We start from the raw sequence: 15966 nt of genomic DNA on the forward strand, positions 1-15966 counted from the left end.
AGTGTAATTGTACATTTAATAGAACTGACCATGTGTTTAGTGCATCCTAACACAAACTTTGTTACTGTGTCAGGAAACGAGCCGATAGCTGTTTTGCAGGCGGATCTGAGATGTGAAACTCGTCCTCCAGCTGACATTTTAAACTCTGTTTTTGTCAAAGCCAGTTTTGAATGGAAACTTAAAAAATGTTAGATTTGTTCCGGTCATTTTAGCTTTAAAATCACCTGTTAAATAGTTTGCTTTTTGAGTTTCTTCCATACACATAATATGATGCACTAAAAAGAACTCAATGTAGAAATAACACTTTAGAAAAAATGTCTTTAAAAAGCTCTGGTGTTAAAGAGCATCTCTAACTAAAATGAGACTGATTTAGACTTTTGCATTTAATGACTGACTCATTATTATAGAATCATAATATTATTATTATTATGAGAACAGTCCGTTGTCTTTATGTTTAACTGTTTTATCTTGTTTTTAGCTTGTTTGCTTTTGTCTTATCTGTTTTTCTTTGATGTAAAGCTAACTATGTGTCTGTTGCTGCTGCCTTTTGACCAGAACGTTGTTGTAAATGACAATGAGTTCTCAGTCGACTCATCTGGATAACGAAGGTTAAATAAACAAAATATAATTTTTTGCAGTGCTAATTCCATGCAACAACATCATCACCTTTAGGAGTTTCATTCTCATCATCATATTATTAATCTATCTAAAGTCCTGATCAGATGGTTAAACTTCACCATTTTCATGAAATTAAGACAAGTTTCCCCCTAAATTTCTTCACAGTTTCCCATGAGACCTGCCTCCTCGACCACGTGCTGGAGATTATTATGAATGAGAAGCCACCCAACAGCGCCAGTCTTTTCCTGAACGAGGACGTGGACAAACCCCAGCTGCCCGACAAAGGAGACTTAAGGAGGCGCCTCCACAGAGCCATGGAGAGGAGAGCCAGCATCATGACTGAGAGGATCAGCTCCATCAGCCGGAAAAGCCTCAAAGTGTTCATCAAGAGGAACCTGTTTGTTCTGCTCACCATCGTTGCAGTGGCTCTGGGTCAGTGGCTGCTCGGTCTTACTTGACTCCCCCCTTTTTTTTAATTGTTTGCTCATATTTAATACATCTTTCCCCAGGTGTGATTCTGGGCTTTGCTTTACGTCCTCACAACCTGTCCCTGAGGGAGATCAAGTACTTTGCGTTTCCTGGAGAACTCCTGATGAGAATGCTGCAGATGCTGGTGCTGCCTCTCATCGTCTCCAGTCTGGTCACAGGTTAGCGTCTAACAGTCTTGTTAAGTGTTATTATTCTCACTGTGTGGAGCTATTGGCCCATTTCTCATCTCTGCAGTGGCCTGAATAACTTGTCTTGTGAGTGTCTGCCCTGGGACTGAGGGTTCAAATCCCTGGTTGGGTCATACCAAACTCCTTAAAAAATGAGACCCAATGCCCCTCTGCTCGATGTTCAGCCTTAAAAGGGTTGGATTGAGGGGTTAAACCACTGAATAGCTCCTGAGTGTGCCTGTGTCTGAAGCTCACTGCTCCCCACGGGGATGGGTTAAATGTAGAGTTCAAATTTCACCACATACCAGTGTGTGTGTGTGTGTGTGTGTGTGTGTGTGTGTGTGTGTGTGTGTGTGTGTGTGTGTGTGTGTGTATGTGTGTGTGTGTGTGTGTGTGTGACAACAGATGGGACTTTTTAATCTTAATCTAAAATTTCTTCAAACTTTCCAAATAATTAGAGATTTCCAAAGTGATAATCACTGACTGCTCTCAATTACAGGGAAGATTGAGACTGTTTATCACTACTCCACACACGCACACTCTTTGTTTTGATTTTATTCAGGTCATTCTTTTTATTTAGCTAGTATTTAATCAGTCAGATCCTAAAAGGAATGAATTAAACTTGCATGAACTGACTGATTTTTGCTGCCTCAGGTATTTCCTCATTGGACAGCAAAGCTTCAGGTAAGATGGGTGCGCGTGCGGTGGTCTACTACATGGTGACCACCCTGATCGCAGTGTTTATCGGAATCGTGATTGTCATCATCATCCGGCCGGGGAAAGGAAGCCGGGACAGTCCGGTGGTCAGCAGTGGAACCATCGAACCAGTCCAGGCTGTGGATGCTTTTCTGGACCTCATCAGGTGGGATTTAAAAGACTTTACTCATATCAATAAAATATACCACACAATTTATTACTGGTTGGAACTCATCGGGTGCTGTTTTTATTTATATCTAGGAACATGTTTCCTCCCAATCTGGTAGAAGCATGCTTCAAGCAGGTGAGGTGGACTGTTGTCTGTGCACTTTGGTAAACATTTGTGATCTGTGGCATCAGTGGATTTTGGGGTGCCCCAGGGTTTGGCTTTGGGTCCGCTACTCTTCTCCTTAAATATGTTGCCACTAGGGTCGGTTTTCAGAAAGTATGGGATCCAGTTTCACACATATGCTGATGACGTGCGGATTTATGTATCCATTCCAGTTAACAGTGACTCTCTGTCTCAGGACTTGTTTGACTGCCTAAAATATGTGCAGGCATGGTTTGACTCAAATTTCTTCAAACTGAATGAGACAAAGACTGAGATAATGGTTTCTTTGGGTCGTCTGCTGCACCAACAAAAGAAGCTTTGGAGATCTGTCCTCCTACTGTCATCCCACATTTGGGGATCAGGGGGTTGTTTTTGACTCACCTTTTCAGATCAGGTCAGTGCAGTGGTAAAGACTTGCAGATGCGGAAATACAAGATGGAGCTTCCGGATGCAGTGTTAGCTCTCAAGCTGTTGGATCCTGCCTGTTTGGATGCAAAAGATCGACAGCTGGCCCTAACTGCACGCACAGATTTAACGTTTGCTTCGATGAAATCAGCGTTAAAAAGGATCTTCGGAGGGAAGTTGGCTCATGCTGTGGGAATTAATCAAGAAATTGCCTACGTAACAGAACAGAAAAGCAAACCACGCTACTCTTGGAATCAGTGCGATAAACAAAAGGCGTCACTCCCTGGAACTAATCCACTGGACAGGTATGGACGCAGATCAAGATGTGCAGTCTGTCAAAGCACATTTCACTGGACAAAAGACTGTCCAAACAAAGGTGAGCAAGCTAAACTTACCTATGCTCGTGAGCCAGAGAAGGTGGAGGAGTGCAACATTGCTCTATATACAAAAGAGGCACCCTCAGATGCGGAAATATTTATGACTGAGTGCTTTGGTCCAGCATTAATAGACACAGCATGCACCAAAACAGTATGTGGACAAGAATGGCTTGACAGCTACTGTATATTATTAAGCTAACTCCAACTGAAGTAAAAAAAAAAAAAAAAAAAAAAAAAACTAAAGATGTCAGAAGTACACAGCAGTAGACCCTTCAAGTTTGGAGATGGAAAAATAGTCAAATCCATCAAAAAGGTAAAGATACCGGCAAATATTGGGCAGAATAAGTGTCAGATCGAAACAGAAGTTGTCCCAACAAAAATACCTCTGCTTTGAAGTAAAGAATCAATGAAAAAGGCAGAAACAGTGCTTAACATGGAAAATGACAGCACAGTGATGTTCAACAAACCTGTGAAGCTTGACTTTACCAGCTCCGGTCACTGCTGTGTGAACATAATGGATAACAATAGGCTGTCTAGTTATCATGACAATGTCATAACGGATAATGTAAAGAAGGGTAAAGAACAGATACTGGCACTCACAGAAACAATGGCTTCTGCAGAGAAGACAAAAATGCTGATTAAACTTCACAAGCAGTTTGGGCACACATCTGCTGAAAAACTTAACAGACTGCTGATAAGTTCAGGCAATAAAAACAAAGAGTGTGGATCTATTCTGCAAAAGGTGGTAGAACAATGTGAAACATGTCAAGAGATACGGCAAAACCAGACCAAAGCCAGTTGTTGGTCTTCCACTGGCACCTCAGTACAATGAAACTGTGGCAATTGATCTACATGAACTTAAAGAGCAAGTCACCCCCAAATAAACATTTTTTTTTGCTGATAAACTAAATAAGCGAGTGTCTAATCGCGCTGCAGACACGTGTCGTCAATAATTTAGCACTTCAGTGCATCTTAGTTAAAATTTAAATATTCTGCCTAAAACTGGCAGTGTTGTGCCGTTGTCAGGTAAAAACTCTGCACTGTATTTTAATTTAAATCTGCCACTGCTATTGGCTAATAAGTATGCTATGATGTAAACTGGTACATTATGATGTCACAATGCTGTCGTGAGCCTGAGTGTGTGTGTATTTGTTAGCGGCTCCGCCCTCTCGGTCTGCCAGGCAACAGCATGTGTTGCATTTTTCAAACATGAAGTGGGAGTGGAGTTAGACTCTGGTAGGGGTTGACTTGCTCTTTAAGCCGGGGCTGTGGTACTTCCATGTCATTGATCAGTTCACAAGATTTAGTGCAGGAAGCATACTAACCACAAAGAAGTCATCTGAAATAGTTAAACACTTCATTCATGTATGGATAAGTGTGCATGGTCCACCTAAAAAGCTGCTCATTGACAATGGGGGAGAGTTTAACAATGATGAGGTCCGGGACATGGCAGAGAACTTCAACATAGAAGTAAAGACGACGGCAGCATACAGCCCATGGAGCAATGGGCTACTTCAAAGACATGATCAGATGCTCATGGAGATCATAATGAAAGTGAAAACAGACACAAGCTGTGACTGGGATACTGCATTGGACTGGGGTGATAATAGCTAAAAACACTATGCAGAGCGTGCATGGTTATAGTCCATATCAGCTGGTGTTCGGACAGAAACCCAACCTGCCATCTGTGCTGACTGACAAACCACCTGCATTGGAAGGCACAACAAAAAGCGAATGGGTGGCAAATCACATCTCGGCTCTGCATGCATCAAGAAAACCATTTACAGAAGCAGAATGTTCAGACAGAATAAGACGAGCTCTGCGTAAACAAATTTGACATGGAGATGACAGGTATGAAGTTGCTGACAAGTCTATTATAAGAGAGTGGAAAGGACCAGGAGTCGTCATTGGACAGGATGGTGCAGTGGTGTTTGTCAGACATGGTGGAATGTGTATCAGAGTCCATCGAGTCAGACTAAAAAAGGTGGACAACGAGAAAGATGATTTACAACTGGAAAACTACGCAGAAATAAAAAAAAAATGCCGTGCTAAGTCAGGAGAGGACAAGAGACTTTGTTGATGACATGGAGGCTGTAGAGCACACAAACACACTGGGACAACCAGAAGTAACAGCTGGTGAGGATGCTGGAGAAACTACTGCAGAACGTGCAACAACAAAAGGAGAATATGAAAGGAATGCACAGAGTGATGTGCAGCCAGAGATTTTTTGCTTGAAACCTGGACAGGTGGAAAATGCAAAGATCGTGAAACTGGAGGCTTCTTGCTGTCAGTTTTCTGAAGCTGAATGACTCCAAGTCTGAGGCACTCCTCGTGGCTCCTAACAAAATCACAGACTCACTTTCTGATTTGGACACCCTCCCAAATGACTTCAAGCAGTGTGTTACCAACCTGGGGGTGAAACTGGATACCCACTTTTCCATGGGCCCTCGGATTAATGCAGTGGTCCGATCTTGTTTCTTCCAGCTGCGCCGACTGATTTGCTTAAAACCAATTCTGAAACGGGCGCACTTGGATCCATTCATGCTTTTATCATTTCCCGGCTGGATTATTTATTTATTTATTATTTGGTGTAACAGCCTCCTCACTTAACAGGCTTTAGGTGGTACAGAATGTGGCAGCCAGGTTTCTGACAAACATTTCTAGACGTGACCGTATCACACCTGTACTGGCGCGGACTGGCCTTTTGTGGATTCTGGAGAATCACAGAATGGCCGGCACTTCAGGTTGGCCGGTGGGCGGGCCCACCACTCTCCACGCACGCTTTCAACACCTGTTTTGTCCCCCCTCAAAGCTCTTTCATGCTCCAGCACTCTAGGTGGCAGCACTGCACCTCTAAGTTGGATGCCAGCTACACTGGCTGTGGCCGCCAGGCAAGGAGAAGAAGAAGCTGAAGCGGAGAGGAGGCAAAAGCAGTAGAAAAAAAACGATGCAAAACCCGGCCGCTAGTAAAAAAAAAAAAAGGAAAGAAAAGGGTGGGGCTGAGAAGGCAAGAGAAAAAAAATTGCAGGCATTAGATGCTGAAGCCTCTAAATGTCACAAATTAACTGACATATTTAGCAGTACAGCCAGCAGCAGCATCTCGCAGTAGGTTCACAGCAGTGAAGCCAAGCTTGGTTTATGCTTGACGCATTTACTTAACACTTGGTGATGCGGCTCGCAGATGGAACGCGCTTCACAACTAGCAGCGTTTATGGTTCATGCGGCTTGTTTCTGCGGTGGGCCAATATTCTCCCAAACTGTAGGGGGCAGCATGGAGCATGCATCCAACACTACACCATAGTAGAAGTAGAAATTGCTGTTGTTTAAAACAGTTGTTAATGAAAGTTGAGAGTCAACTCAGCTCTTTTAGAATTGGTGGAGTGTTCTTGTTTCCACCAGGATCACCACTTTTCCATTTGTTCCCCTTCCTTGCCTTCACATGTCAGTCCCTCATGTTTTTCCAGCATTTTTTAACAGCGTCCTCATCTTTTCCGACAGTGCGAGCTATTTCTCTCCAAGAATTATTAACAACATGTTGATCACGGTGATCTTTGAGAGCTGAATCATACAAATGTCTTTATTTATGAACTCTGCCATAACAAGTTCTTGCCAGTCCGCCATGTTTTTCCGTGTTCGGCCGTCCGCATGGTTAGAAAATTTCCTAGTTGCGCGGTGTGGAAAGTTTGAGTCGTGCAGGGGCCAGGTGGAGGGGCGTGGTTGTTAAAATGACGCAATTTTGCCGCGCGGAGCCATGCGAAACTCGCGGACGCATCAAGCATAAACCAACCTTCAGGCAGATAGCTACACAGCAACATGCCAGCAGTAATGAGGGACAGAAAGATGCGCTGGTTCCACAGGCAGATCCAGGGGAAGTAAGTATGGAATGTAAGAGGAGAAACATTTGCAAGGATTGATGTTAGGAATTCATGTTTAGGTTGCAATTTTATTTTATGATAACAGCTAAATTTCAACATTTTAACTGTAAAGGGCCACATGTAGTGGGTAATAAGAAATACGTTGTGGTTTAACGTAAAAAGGTTGGTAGTAGTGTTACAGTTAATGCTCACAAACTTTGAAAATCTTAAATACAGAAGTTACATTTGTAATGTTGCATTTTCATTTGGATGTGGTATTATTTGTGCAGTAAGAAGATTAATTACTGCATAAATTATGAAGCTTATCAGTAATACAGCTTTTAATACAAGATATAGTCAACATTAGTGCTGTTAATATAATTTTGATGGTTTGACCACATATGTTTGCTGCCGAGTTTCCGCGCGCCGATTACTTTGGGTCGGGCCTAGTCAAAGTCCAGGGCTGTTTTTTAGTCCCAGTCCGTCCCTGGGTGTGGCTCCATTGGCTACCCGTGAACTTCAGAGTGAAGTTTAAATTCTGACCTTTGTTTTTAAGGCACTGAATGGTCTGGCACCGGTTTACCTGTCTGACCTCGTGACTTGTTATGTGCCAAATTGTGCATTTAGATCTGCTGATTGCTTGCTGCTTTGTGTTCCCACAATGAAATACAAAATGCGGGGTCAGCGTGCTTTCGTCTATGCTGACCTGCCCCTCTGGAATGCTCTTCCTATCTCAGTGAGGCTGGCACTATCCCTTCCCTGTTTCAAGTCACCGCTTAAGGCCCACTTTTACGACCAGGCATTTTAAAACCCTTGACTTTTATTATAGAGGAGGAGATTTAGAAGTCTTCGCAGCTACAGCTCCCGCCCCTGTTCCCCCTCCCTTTCTGGAAGGAGCTACATGCCACACTATATTTATCGAGTTTTTAAACACCTCTAGTTCCTCTTTCTCGAAGAGCAACCAGTAAAAATCTAGCAATTTTCCAGGGTGTCATTAGTAACTTTTGGAGACTGAGATGAAGCAAACAGCTTTGATCTCTACTCGTGGTGCTGGGGTGGGCTCCTCTCCCATCAGAGAGTGTTCAACAAGTGGAGCTGCCACAACAGATCCACCCAGTCCAAGCTACTTACTGATAAGAGTGTCATTTCTGAAGTTACTTAACCATTAAAGTTGCATACCCCAGCTTTACGGAACATGACAAAGGTTTTCTCTTGAATGTGTCTTGTAGTATAAAACGGTGTACAAGAAGACTGTTCACACTCGGAACATTACCCTGACTCTGAACCTCACTGACTCTTTAAACATCACAGAGTCTAACCTGAGTGGAAACATCAGCAGAGTGCTTCAAACCATCCAGGTGAACTGAAATCTCCTTCTGTTTTCTCATTTCTCAACCAGTTACTAAGAAATCCTAACTTGACATTACCCAAGTGGAAAGCGTGCCCCTCCTACTTAAAAAAATTTAGCACCAGAGAACCATCTCTCACGTGGAAGAGTGGTTACAGGAGTGGTAAGATATTTGTGAGCCAGCAGTGCCAGCTTGTCATGAGCTCCTGAATGTGTCAGTCAGTTTGTCTGAGGTAGACTTACTCGAGGTCTCCACACTCTGTGAGAGTGGTTTGTTGTAAGCTGGTTGAGGCGTTAGCCAAAGCGCTAGCAGCATCTCTGACTGACATCATGTTAATGTGGTATTTTGAGCTGGAAGTGCTTATGTGAAAAGAAAATTTGTTCTTGCACAATGTGCATAACACTTTGTCGGTCGACTGTTCTGCCTTTTTTAATACTCAAATTTCCCATCAAGAGGGCTAGTTAGCATCTGCTACCGATTACTAGTGGATTAACTGCACATTTACGCATAACAGTAACTCGACTCAGACAAACTGTCCGAGATGCAAACTCAGAGTCATTGCCTGGGTTTTGTGTCATTCTGCATAGCAGATGGGTTCATCTTGTTAAAACTTTTAATCAGATTAATCATCATGATGGATTAATCCAAGTTAAAGTGTTAATTTTGACAGCCATGGTTTTCTCCATAAATGTTCAGATCCAGGTGCACACCAGTTCAAAAAACTAAATCAGTGGTTTTCCATAACAGGAGATGGTTGAAGAAACTGTCCCTGTGTCTGGTTCCTCTGGCGGGGTAAACGCTCTGGGTCTGGTGGTCTTCTCCATGTGTTTTGGCCTGGTCATCGGTAACATGAAGCAGCAGGGCCAGGCTCTCAGGGACTTCTTTGATTGCCTGAATGAAGCCATCATGAGGCTGGTAGCAATCATCATCTGGTCAGTTAAAACACTTTGAGCTCTTCTACTACGCTTTACCTGCCATTATGCCTGTATAATGTTAGCAGGTACCATTGTAGCTCATATCATTACACACTTACGAGTCTGAACCATCTCTTCCCAGGTATGCTCCAGTGGGAATCCTGTTTCTGATTGCAGGGAAGATTGTAGAGATGAAGGATCTGGCAGAAGTGGGTGGTCAATTAGGGATGTATACTGTATCTGTCATTGTGGGCCTTCTGATCCATGGACTCTTGGTCCTGCCATTGCTCTACTTTCTGGTGACACGAAAGAACCCCTACAGCTTCATTGGCAGCTTGCTGCAGGCGCTCATCACTGCTTTGGGAACATCCTCCAGGTGAGCCTCATTGTGTTGCTATTTCTTAATGATCTTCTTGATATTGTTGCTGTATTTATTTATTTAATTAGTAACCTTCATTTAACCAGTTGAGATGATTGAGAACTCTTTCTCTTTTACAATGACGATCTGGTCAAGAGGCAGCAGCAACAGACACATAGTTAACTTTACATCGAAGAAAAACAGATAAGATAAAAATAAGATAAAACTGTTAGACATAAAGACAAAGGACTGTTCTCATATATAATATGTACAAGTAATCAAAACAGACTTGAACTTTAAGTGCTCAGAACCAGACACATTGATCAGAAGCTATTGCTTGCATGAATTATTGAAGGTAGATAATGGAGTGTAGGTAGTGAGCTTCAGTGATTTTAGCAGCTCATTCCTGTCGTTGGAAGCAGCAAACTAGAATGAGGAGAGGACAAAGGAGGTGCGAGCTTTGGGAATAACCATAGAGATTAAGTTACTGAAATGTAATTTGTGCTGGTTGTTGGAAGTGATGAGAATTTGATAAGTGATGAGTGTTTTCAGCACCTTGCCTGAGATCCTTGGAAAAACACATGGGCAAATTGTGTTCAAGACATGTGATTTCTGTCTGCTGTAGGTTTTTTCTTCCCACTGTGACAGAGTGATTGCACAAAAGAATGTAGTTTTAAAAATTATTTCTTTAAACTATTATTAGAAAACTCTTGTACAAGAAGCTGCAGCAATGAGGAAAATTGTAAATCACCATCCAAAAAGCAGTTTTATAAACTGCAACTCTTTTCACTTGTCTGAGCAGAACCTCCCTGAACCGTCTACAGGTGGTTCAGAAAGCCTGTGCTCGGCTTCTGACCAAGTCCTCCAAACACACCCACATCACCCCGCTTCTCCTCCAGCTTCATTGGCTGCCAGTCAACTCCAGTGTTCATTTCAAGATCCTGGTTCTGGTCTATAAGGCCTTACATGGACAAGCACCATCTTACATTGGTGATCTTCTCAGTCCCCACACCCCCAGCAGGTCCCTGAGGTCCAGTGACCAAAGCCTACTGGTTGTACAGCGCACCAGGCTAAAGACCAAAGGTGACAGATCATTTGCTGCTGTGGCCCCCCAGGCTCTGGAACTCTCTCCCCCTGAGCCTGAGATCAGTGGACTCAGTGGACTCCTTTAAAAAGCAGCTGAAAACTCACCTGTTCAGACTGGCTTTTATGTGATCTTCGGTAGATTCTTATTCTACCTTCTCCTCATCCAGCTCTTTCTAACAATTCTGTCTTTCCATTGATTACATCTTTCTTATTTGTTTTCTCTTTCCTTGTCTTTCCATTTTTTCAATCGCAATTTTGTACTTTTTCCAATTCTTTGCATTTTATTTTATTTTATTGTGAAGTGCCTTGTGATCTTTATCTTGAGAGGCGCTATATAAAATATTGTTTCTCCTTCTCTCTTCTTTATGGTAGAAGGATAAAAAAACATGTCATAAAATTAATTAGTTAATAACCAAAATGCAATTATTACCATAATGTTGTAGCTTTTCCTCATGGATGTTGTTTCTGTATCTCAGTTCTGCTACCCTGCCCATCACTTTCCGATGTCTTGAAGAAAACAATCACGTGGACAAACGAGTGACACGTTTTGTCCTTCCCGTGGGTGCCACCATAAACATGGATGGCACCGCCCTCTACGAAGCAGTGGCGGCCATCTTTATCGCTCAAGTCAATGACATGGACCTGAACTTTGGGCAGATTCTCACCATCAGGTGAGTGATTTTGACTAAAAACTAAACACAAAGAACATTATTGGAACTGTTTGATGTTAACTCCCAGTTTTTAAAATAGAATTTCTCGGGGAAATTTTTTTACTTGAATTAAAATTACAATCCTTCATGTTCCACAGAAATACCTTTCTAATATAATTATTATAATTTTTTTCATAATATCATGAATTTATTAGAATCATTTTTATTCCTATTGAAATAATTTAAAACTTAAAAAATTAGAAATATTTTCACTTTCTTGCCAAGGTATTTTTGGATATCATGAACTATTAGTGTCCCTCTATGACATCAAAATCTGGAAAAATATGGAGATGGAAAACACTTTCAGAGTAAATATATGCATCAGGAAAAATTCAAAACTCAACTTTATTTATAACGCATGCTACAACAAAGTGACCACTGTGCAACTTAAGAATAAAAACCATGTGAAAAAAAATAAAATCATTTATAAAATACATTAGAAATTAAAATAAATAATAAAAGACCGAAATGTCAACAAAGTGAAGTGTGTCTTTAATAGTGTTTTAAAGACAGATATGGGGAATTCATCAACATTTTTGTTATTTCTCTAGTGAGACTTCTGAGAAGCACATAGGGCTCAGTTTGAACACATGACAATGATCGCCAGCATCACTGCATCTTTGATTTGAAATGAAATTTAACATAATGTTTGGGTTAAGCAATGTGTCAATTCAGTATTATAGTTTTACCCATTACTTGTCTTTGGAGTCAGATACATGCCTCATCACGGCCCATTTGCTCACTTCTATGAAAGCGTGTCATACCAGAAGTGTTCATGACTTTATTAATGATAGAGGAAATGAGTGGTCCAGTTTGTGGAGTGCGGTGTGATTCTCTAATTTCACTCCAGACATGTGCTGTTTGTTTGTTTCCCTTTTCTGAAATGTCTCCATCCCTCCCACCACCCACTTAGTATCACAGCAACTGCTGCCAGCATCGGAGCAGCAGGCATTCCTCAGGCCGGCCTGGTTACCATGGTGATCGTATTGACATCGGTGGGACTGCCCACAGAGGACATCACACTGATCATCGCCGTGGATTGGTTCTTGTGAGTTCTGTCTAATTCGGTCTGGGACTGTGCCAGCCTAAATGTCACTGTAAAGCTTCAGAGAGCTCAGAGGTCACACATCTGCAAAGGTTACTGATGCATAATGCAGAGTGGCAGATCAGAATGCCTCTAAATGTTTTTACAGCAGACATGTTGATGGTTCTGCAAATGTCCCACATTTTTCCTGAATCCTCCCATCTCGTCGCTGCAGGGACCGTTTGCGCACCACCACCAACGTGCTGGGTGACTCACTCGGAGCCGGAATCGTGGAGCACCTTTCTCGTGGAGAGCTGCAGAGTCAAGACGCTGAGGTTAAGAATTCCGTGATTGAGGAGAACGAGAAGCCCTACCAGCTGATCTGCCAGGAGAATGACTCATTCAACCACCTCAACAGTGAGACCACAATGTGAAAAGATCCAACCCTTCAGTTCCATGAACCTTTGAGTTCTTTGTTTAAAGGTGTGGTTCACTCATTTATTCAATACATTTGTATTGGTCTCTAGTAGAAATGAATGTTATTGTACTCTGAGTACAAAAAACCCTGGTGCACCTGTTTTAGGATCTAGAAGATCGCCAGGCCAGAGGAGGGCTTCAGACGGCAGGATTTGGATTCTTATTTCCTGATATTTGGACATCTCACCTCTGATTGGGTAACAGCAACCTGATTGTTTGCTTTGCAACATTAATCTCCACAAATAACACAAGCCTGAAGGAGCTCTGCAGTGTGGTGGAGTTACTAATGCTAACAGTTAGCTTCTACTAGCTGAGACGTTCTCTGCTGTTTCCTGGACGCTAAACCAACAACAGCCTTCCCCATCGTGAGCCAAGATGGGTGAGTCCATGAATGTTAGCTATTACTGTTATTTCTATTTTCTATCAGAAGCTAATGCAGGAGATAGGTGTAGGAGACTATTTTCACGTTCAGCCTGCATGAAAACTCAGAGTGACCAATTAAAATCAGAAATAATTTAAAAAAAAATTCAGTGAACCACACCTTTAAATTTAATCTTGCATAGTTTTAATGTAGTGAAAGATTTGCACATCAGTGCAAAAAAAACAAACAGTATTATGACAAGAAAAGTCATAAAAAGAGTGTCAATAGTTCTGCTCATCACCTTTACCCAACTTCAGTTGTTTTACCAGCAGACACCTATTTGGGTTTCAACGCCATGACTACCTCTTTATCAGAAGTTTTAGGCCACTCAAAATTTAAATACAGGAGTTTCAGAGCAACAGAAACGCACAAAATCAGAAGGCTGTCAGCCTATCAGTGCTTTTCATTATTGTTTATTTATTTAATTTATTTTTACCTTGTGTTATTAAGGTTCCCTGACATGATGTAACTGCTGAAGACTTTGAATGTATTTGACTGGTAAACATTGGAATTGTTAAAGTAAATAATGTTTGAGTTTGATGTAATTTTAGTGGCTTTAGAGAGTGGTCCTCACTCTGTGCTCTCTCATAGATATGTGTGAGATGTCAAAATTATGTGGTGCTATTATCTTTAATATTTGACCCATTTTTTTATGTGTGATACTGCAGCAAACAATTGCAGCTCAACACTGTGGTTAGCTTCATTTTCATGTCATATTATTTAAAGAAATTGTCATTTTTATTTAGTTTTATTAAAAAAAGTGAATTAACAATTCTCTAAAGTTTTGTGGGAAGGTAGAGTTAAAAACTTTTGAAGTTTTGAGTTTTTATATGCATTTGTTTCATTGTAAGTTGTGCTCAATAATTAAAATATAGATTACTTAACTTTTGTTTAATTTTTTAAAGTTTACTTAATTTTCTGTGGTTTAAATTTTTGTTTAGAAGCTTGACTTGATGCTCGATGTAATTTTAGATGGAACGTTATTTCTTATTGGAGAACAGCTGAGCTTTTGAATGGACAGCAAATGAAAAATGTGACTAATAAATGTCTCAGGAAGTGAACTGATTCTGATTATTGAGATTGTGGCTACCCCTTGTGGAGGATGTTATCCGGTCCAGAACCAAACGTTACACGGCAGCAAAACAACTGATCATAAAACTCTATGTAAAATATTTGTGTTCATAATAGATCACTTAGAAACCATTTACCTTTAATGCCACTGTCTGAATGTGCTGTCATCCTCTCATCCAAAATAAATAAATATAAAAACATTTAGATTTTCATTAAACTTGCTTTAACCCAACATTCCTTATTAACCTAGACAACGAATACCAGTTTTATCATCATTTCAGTTACTACTCTATGGCCTCTGGTTCTGTTTATAAACATCCATCCATCCTCTATCAGCACTTCTTCTTCCTCAGTAGGGTCATATGGAACTGGTGGCTAACCCCAGCAGCCATTGTGAGCACATGTCCATATGAACATCGTTCCAGCTTTGTGCCAAGATACTGACATCAGCATATATGCAGATGATGCTGTTATCTATGTACTTGATAGGAACATCAGTCAAGCTTCCTCTAGATTATCTGCTGTGTGGGATAAAATTTACAAATGGCTACAAGCTTCATGTATTTTACTAAACGCATAAAACATGATGGTATGGACTTTAGTACCAACAAAGTTAAACATATGCCTAATATTCATTGTTAAAGGAGAAACAGAAGCACAGTTGAAGTGTTTGAATGCTGTGATTGTTTCTCTCACCTACTGTATCTCCAGGCCCAGCGCCACGAGGGGGCGTTCAGGGGCGTCACCCTCTTAAATGAACTACACTACCCCCTCAACAATATATTTAATACATTTTGAAATTATTATTACTTTCAACGTTTTCAACTATTTCTAACAATTCTATTTTAAACTGAATGTTACAATGTGTGTGACCGCTTTGTTTATAGTGTTTCTTAATGCATTGGAAAATAAACGTTCCTTTAGCGTATTGCTAGGTTTCACTCGCGTAACTCACGTGACGTCTGCAGCCGCGTGAAACTCAAATAGGAGAATAGCGGGAAGTGTTGTGCTCTGCAGCAACACAGAGCTACAACACAGCGTTATGGATGAAAGCGATTTAACTAAGACTTTAAATGAGCTAGGACAGACGTGATATCGTGAAAAAATACATCTTCTTTTAGGTAAGCTAGTTTTAAAAGTTGCACTTTTCATACACTGTGGAAGATTCACCCAGTGCTGAAGCGATCGGCAACAAATTACCTTGTGCTGCCTTCCTCATATTACATTGCAAACCAAACGAAAACCTTTTACAAGTCTGAGGGCCTACAGCTGTTTTATTTCAGGTTAGTTAACCTTTTATTGATCCGTAGAAGCTTTACATGGTGATTTCCTGTTGGTCCCAGGCAAATGAGACCTCAATCAAGCCTTAAATAGGTTGAGGAAAAAAAATCACTATTATTATTATGGTATTCTTAGTAAATACAACATGCTAAGTTTTGACTACCTTCAACATTCAAACTTTCTTCTTTTTGTTCATTATTCTCAGGATTTGTACTAATGATTTTATTTATGAAGTAATCAAGTTGTCTTTTCAGTAAATGCATTTTGTGGTAAATGTTTGTGCAGTAAATAATAAACATTTGGACAAAAGGCATGTGACACATCAGACAAGTCCACAG

The 15966-nt window shown here is 41.0% G+C and overlaps 1 protein-coding gene across 5 annotated transcripts in view; it reads left to right on the forward strand.

Annotated features, from left to right (window-relative positions):
* slc1a6 (solute carrier family 1 member 6) overlaps positions 1 to 14582 on the forward strand; it is a 49194-nt gene extending 34612 nt beyond the window's left edge. For 3 of the 5 annotated variants that reach the window (XM_054730074.2, XM_054730075.2, XM_054730073.2), the window contains 10 exons: positions 784 to 1050; positions 1128 to 1265; positions 1929 to 2136; positions 2232 to 2274; positions 8167 to 8295; positions 9034 to 9218; positions 9343 to 9576; positions 11121 to 11315; positions 12268 to 12402; positions 12614 to 14582. In XM_054730074.2, coding sequence (XP_054586049.1) covers positions 828 to 1050; positions 1128 to 1265; positions 1929 to 2136; positions 2232 to 2274; positions 8167 to 8295; positions 9034 to 9218; positions 9343 to 9576; positions 11121 to 11315; positions 12268 to 12402; positions 12614 to 12812 — 1689 coding nt within the window. In that variant the 5' untranslated portion in view covers positions 784 to 827 and the 3' untranslated portion in view covers positions 12813 to 14582. Of the gene's footprint in view, positions 1051 to 1127; positions 1266 to 1928; positions 2137 to 2231; positions 2275 to 8166; positions 8296 to 9033; positions 9219 to 9342; positions 9577 to 11120; positions 11316 to 12267; positions 12403 to 12613 lie in introns of all 5 variants that reach the window. The other 2 variants (XM_015941671.3, XM_054730072.2) reach the window with 2 other exon arrangements.
* The last annotated feature ends 1384 nt before the right edge of the window (positions 14583 to 15966 follow it).

The sequence above is a fragment of the Nothobranchius furzeri genome, chromosome 8 (genome assembly GCF_043380555.1).
Source record: "Nothobranchius furzeri strain GRZ-AD chromosome 8, NfurGRZ-RIMD1, whole genome shotgun sequence".
Lineage (NCBI taxonomy): Eukaryota > Metazoa > Chordata > Actinopteri > Cyprinodontiformes > Nothobranchiidae > Nothobranchius > Nothobranchius furzeri.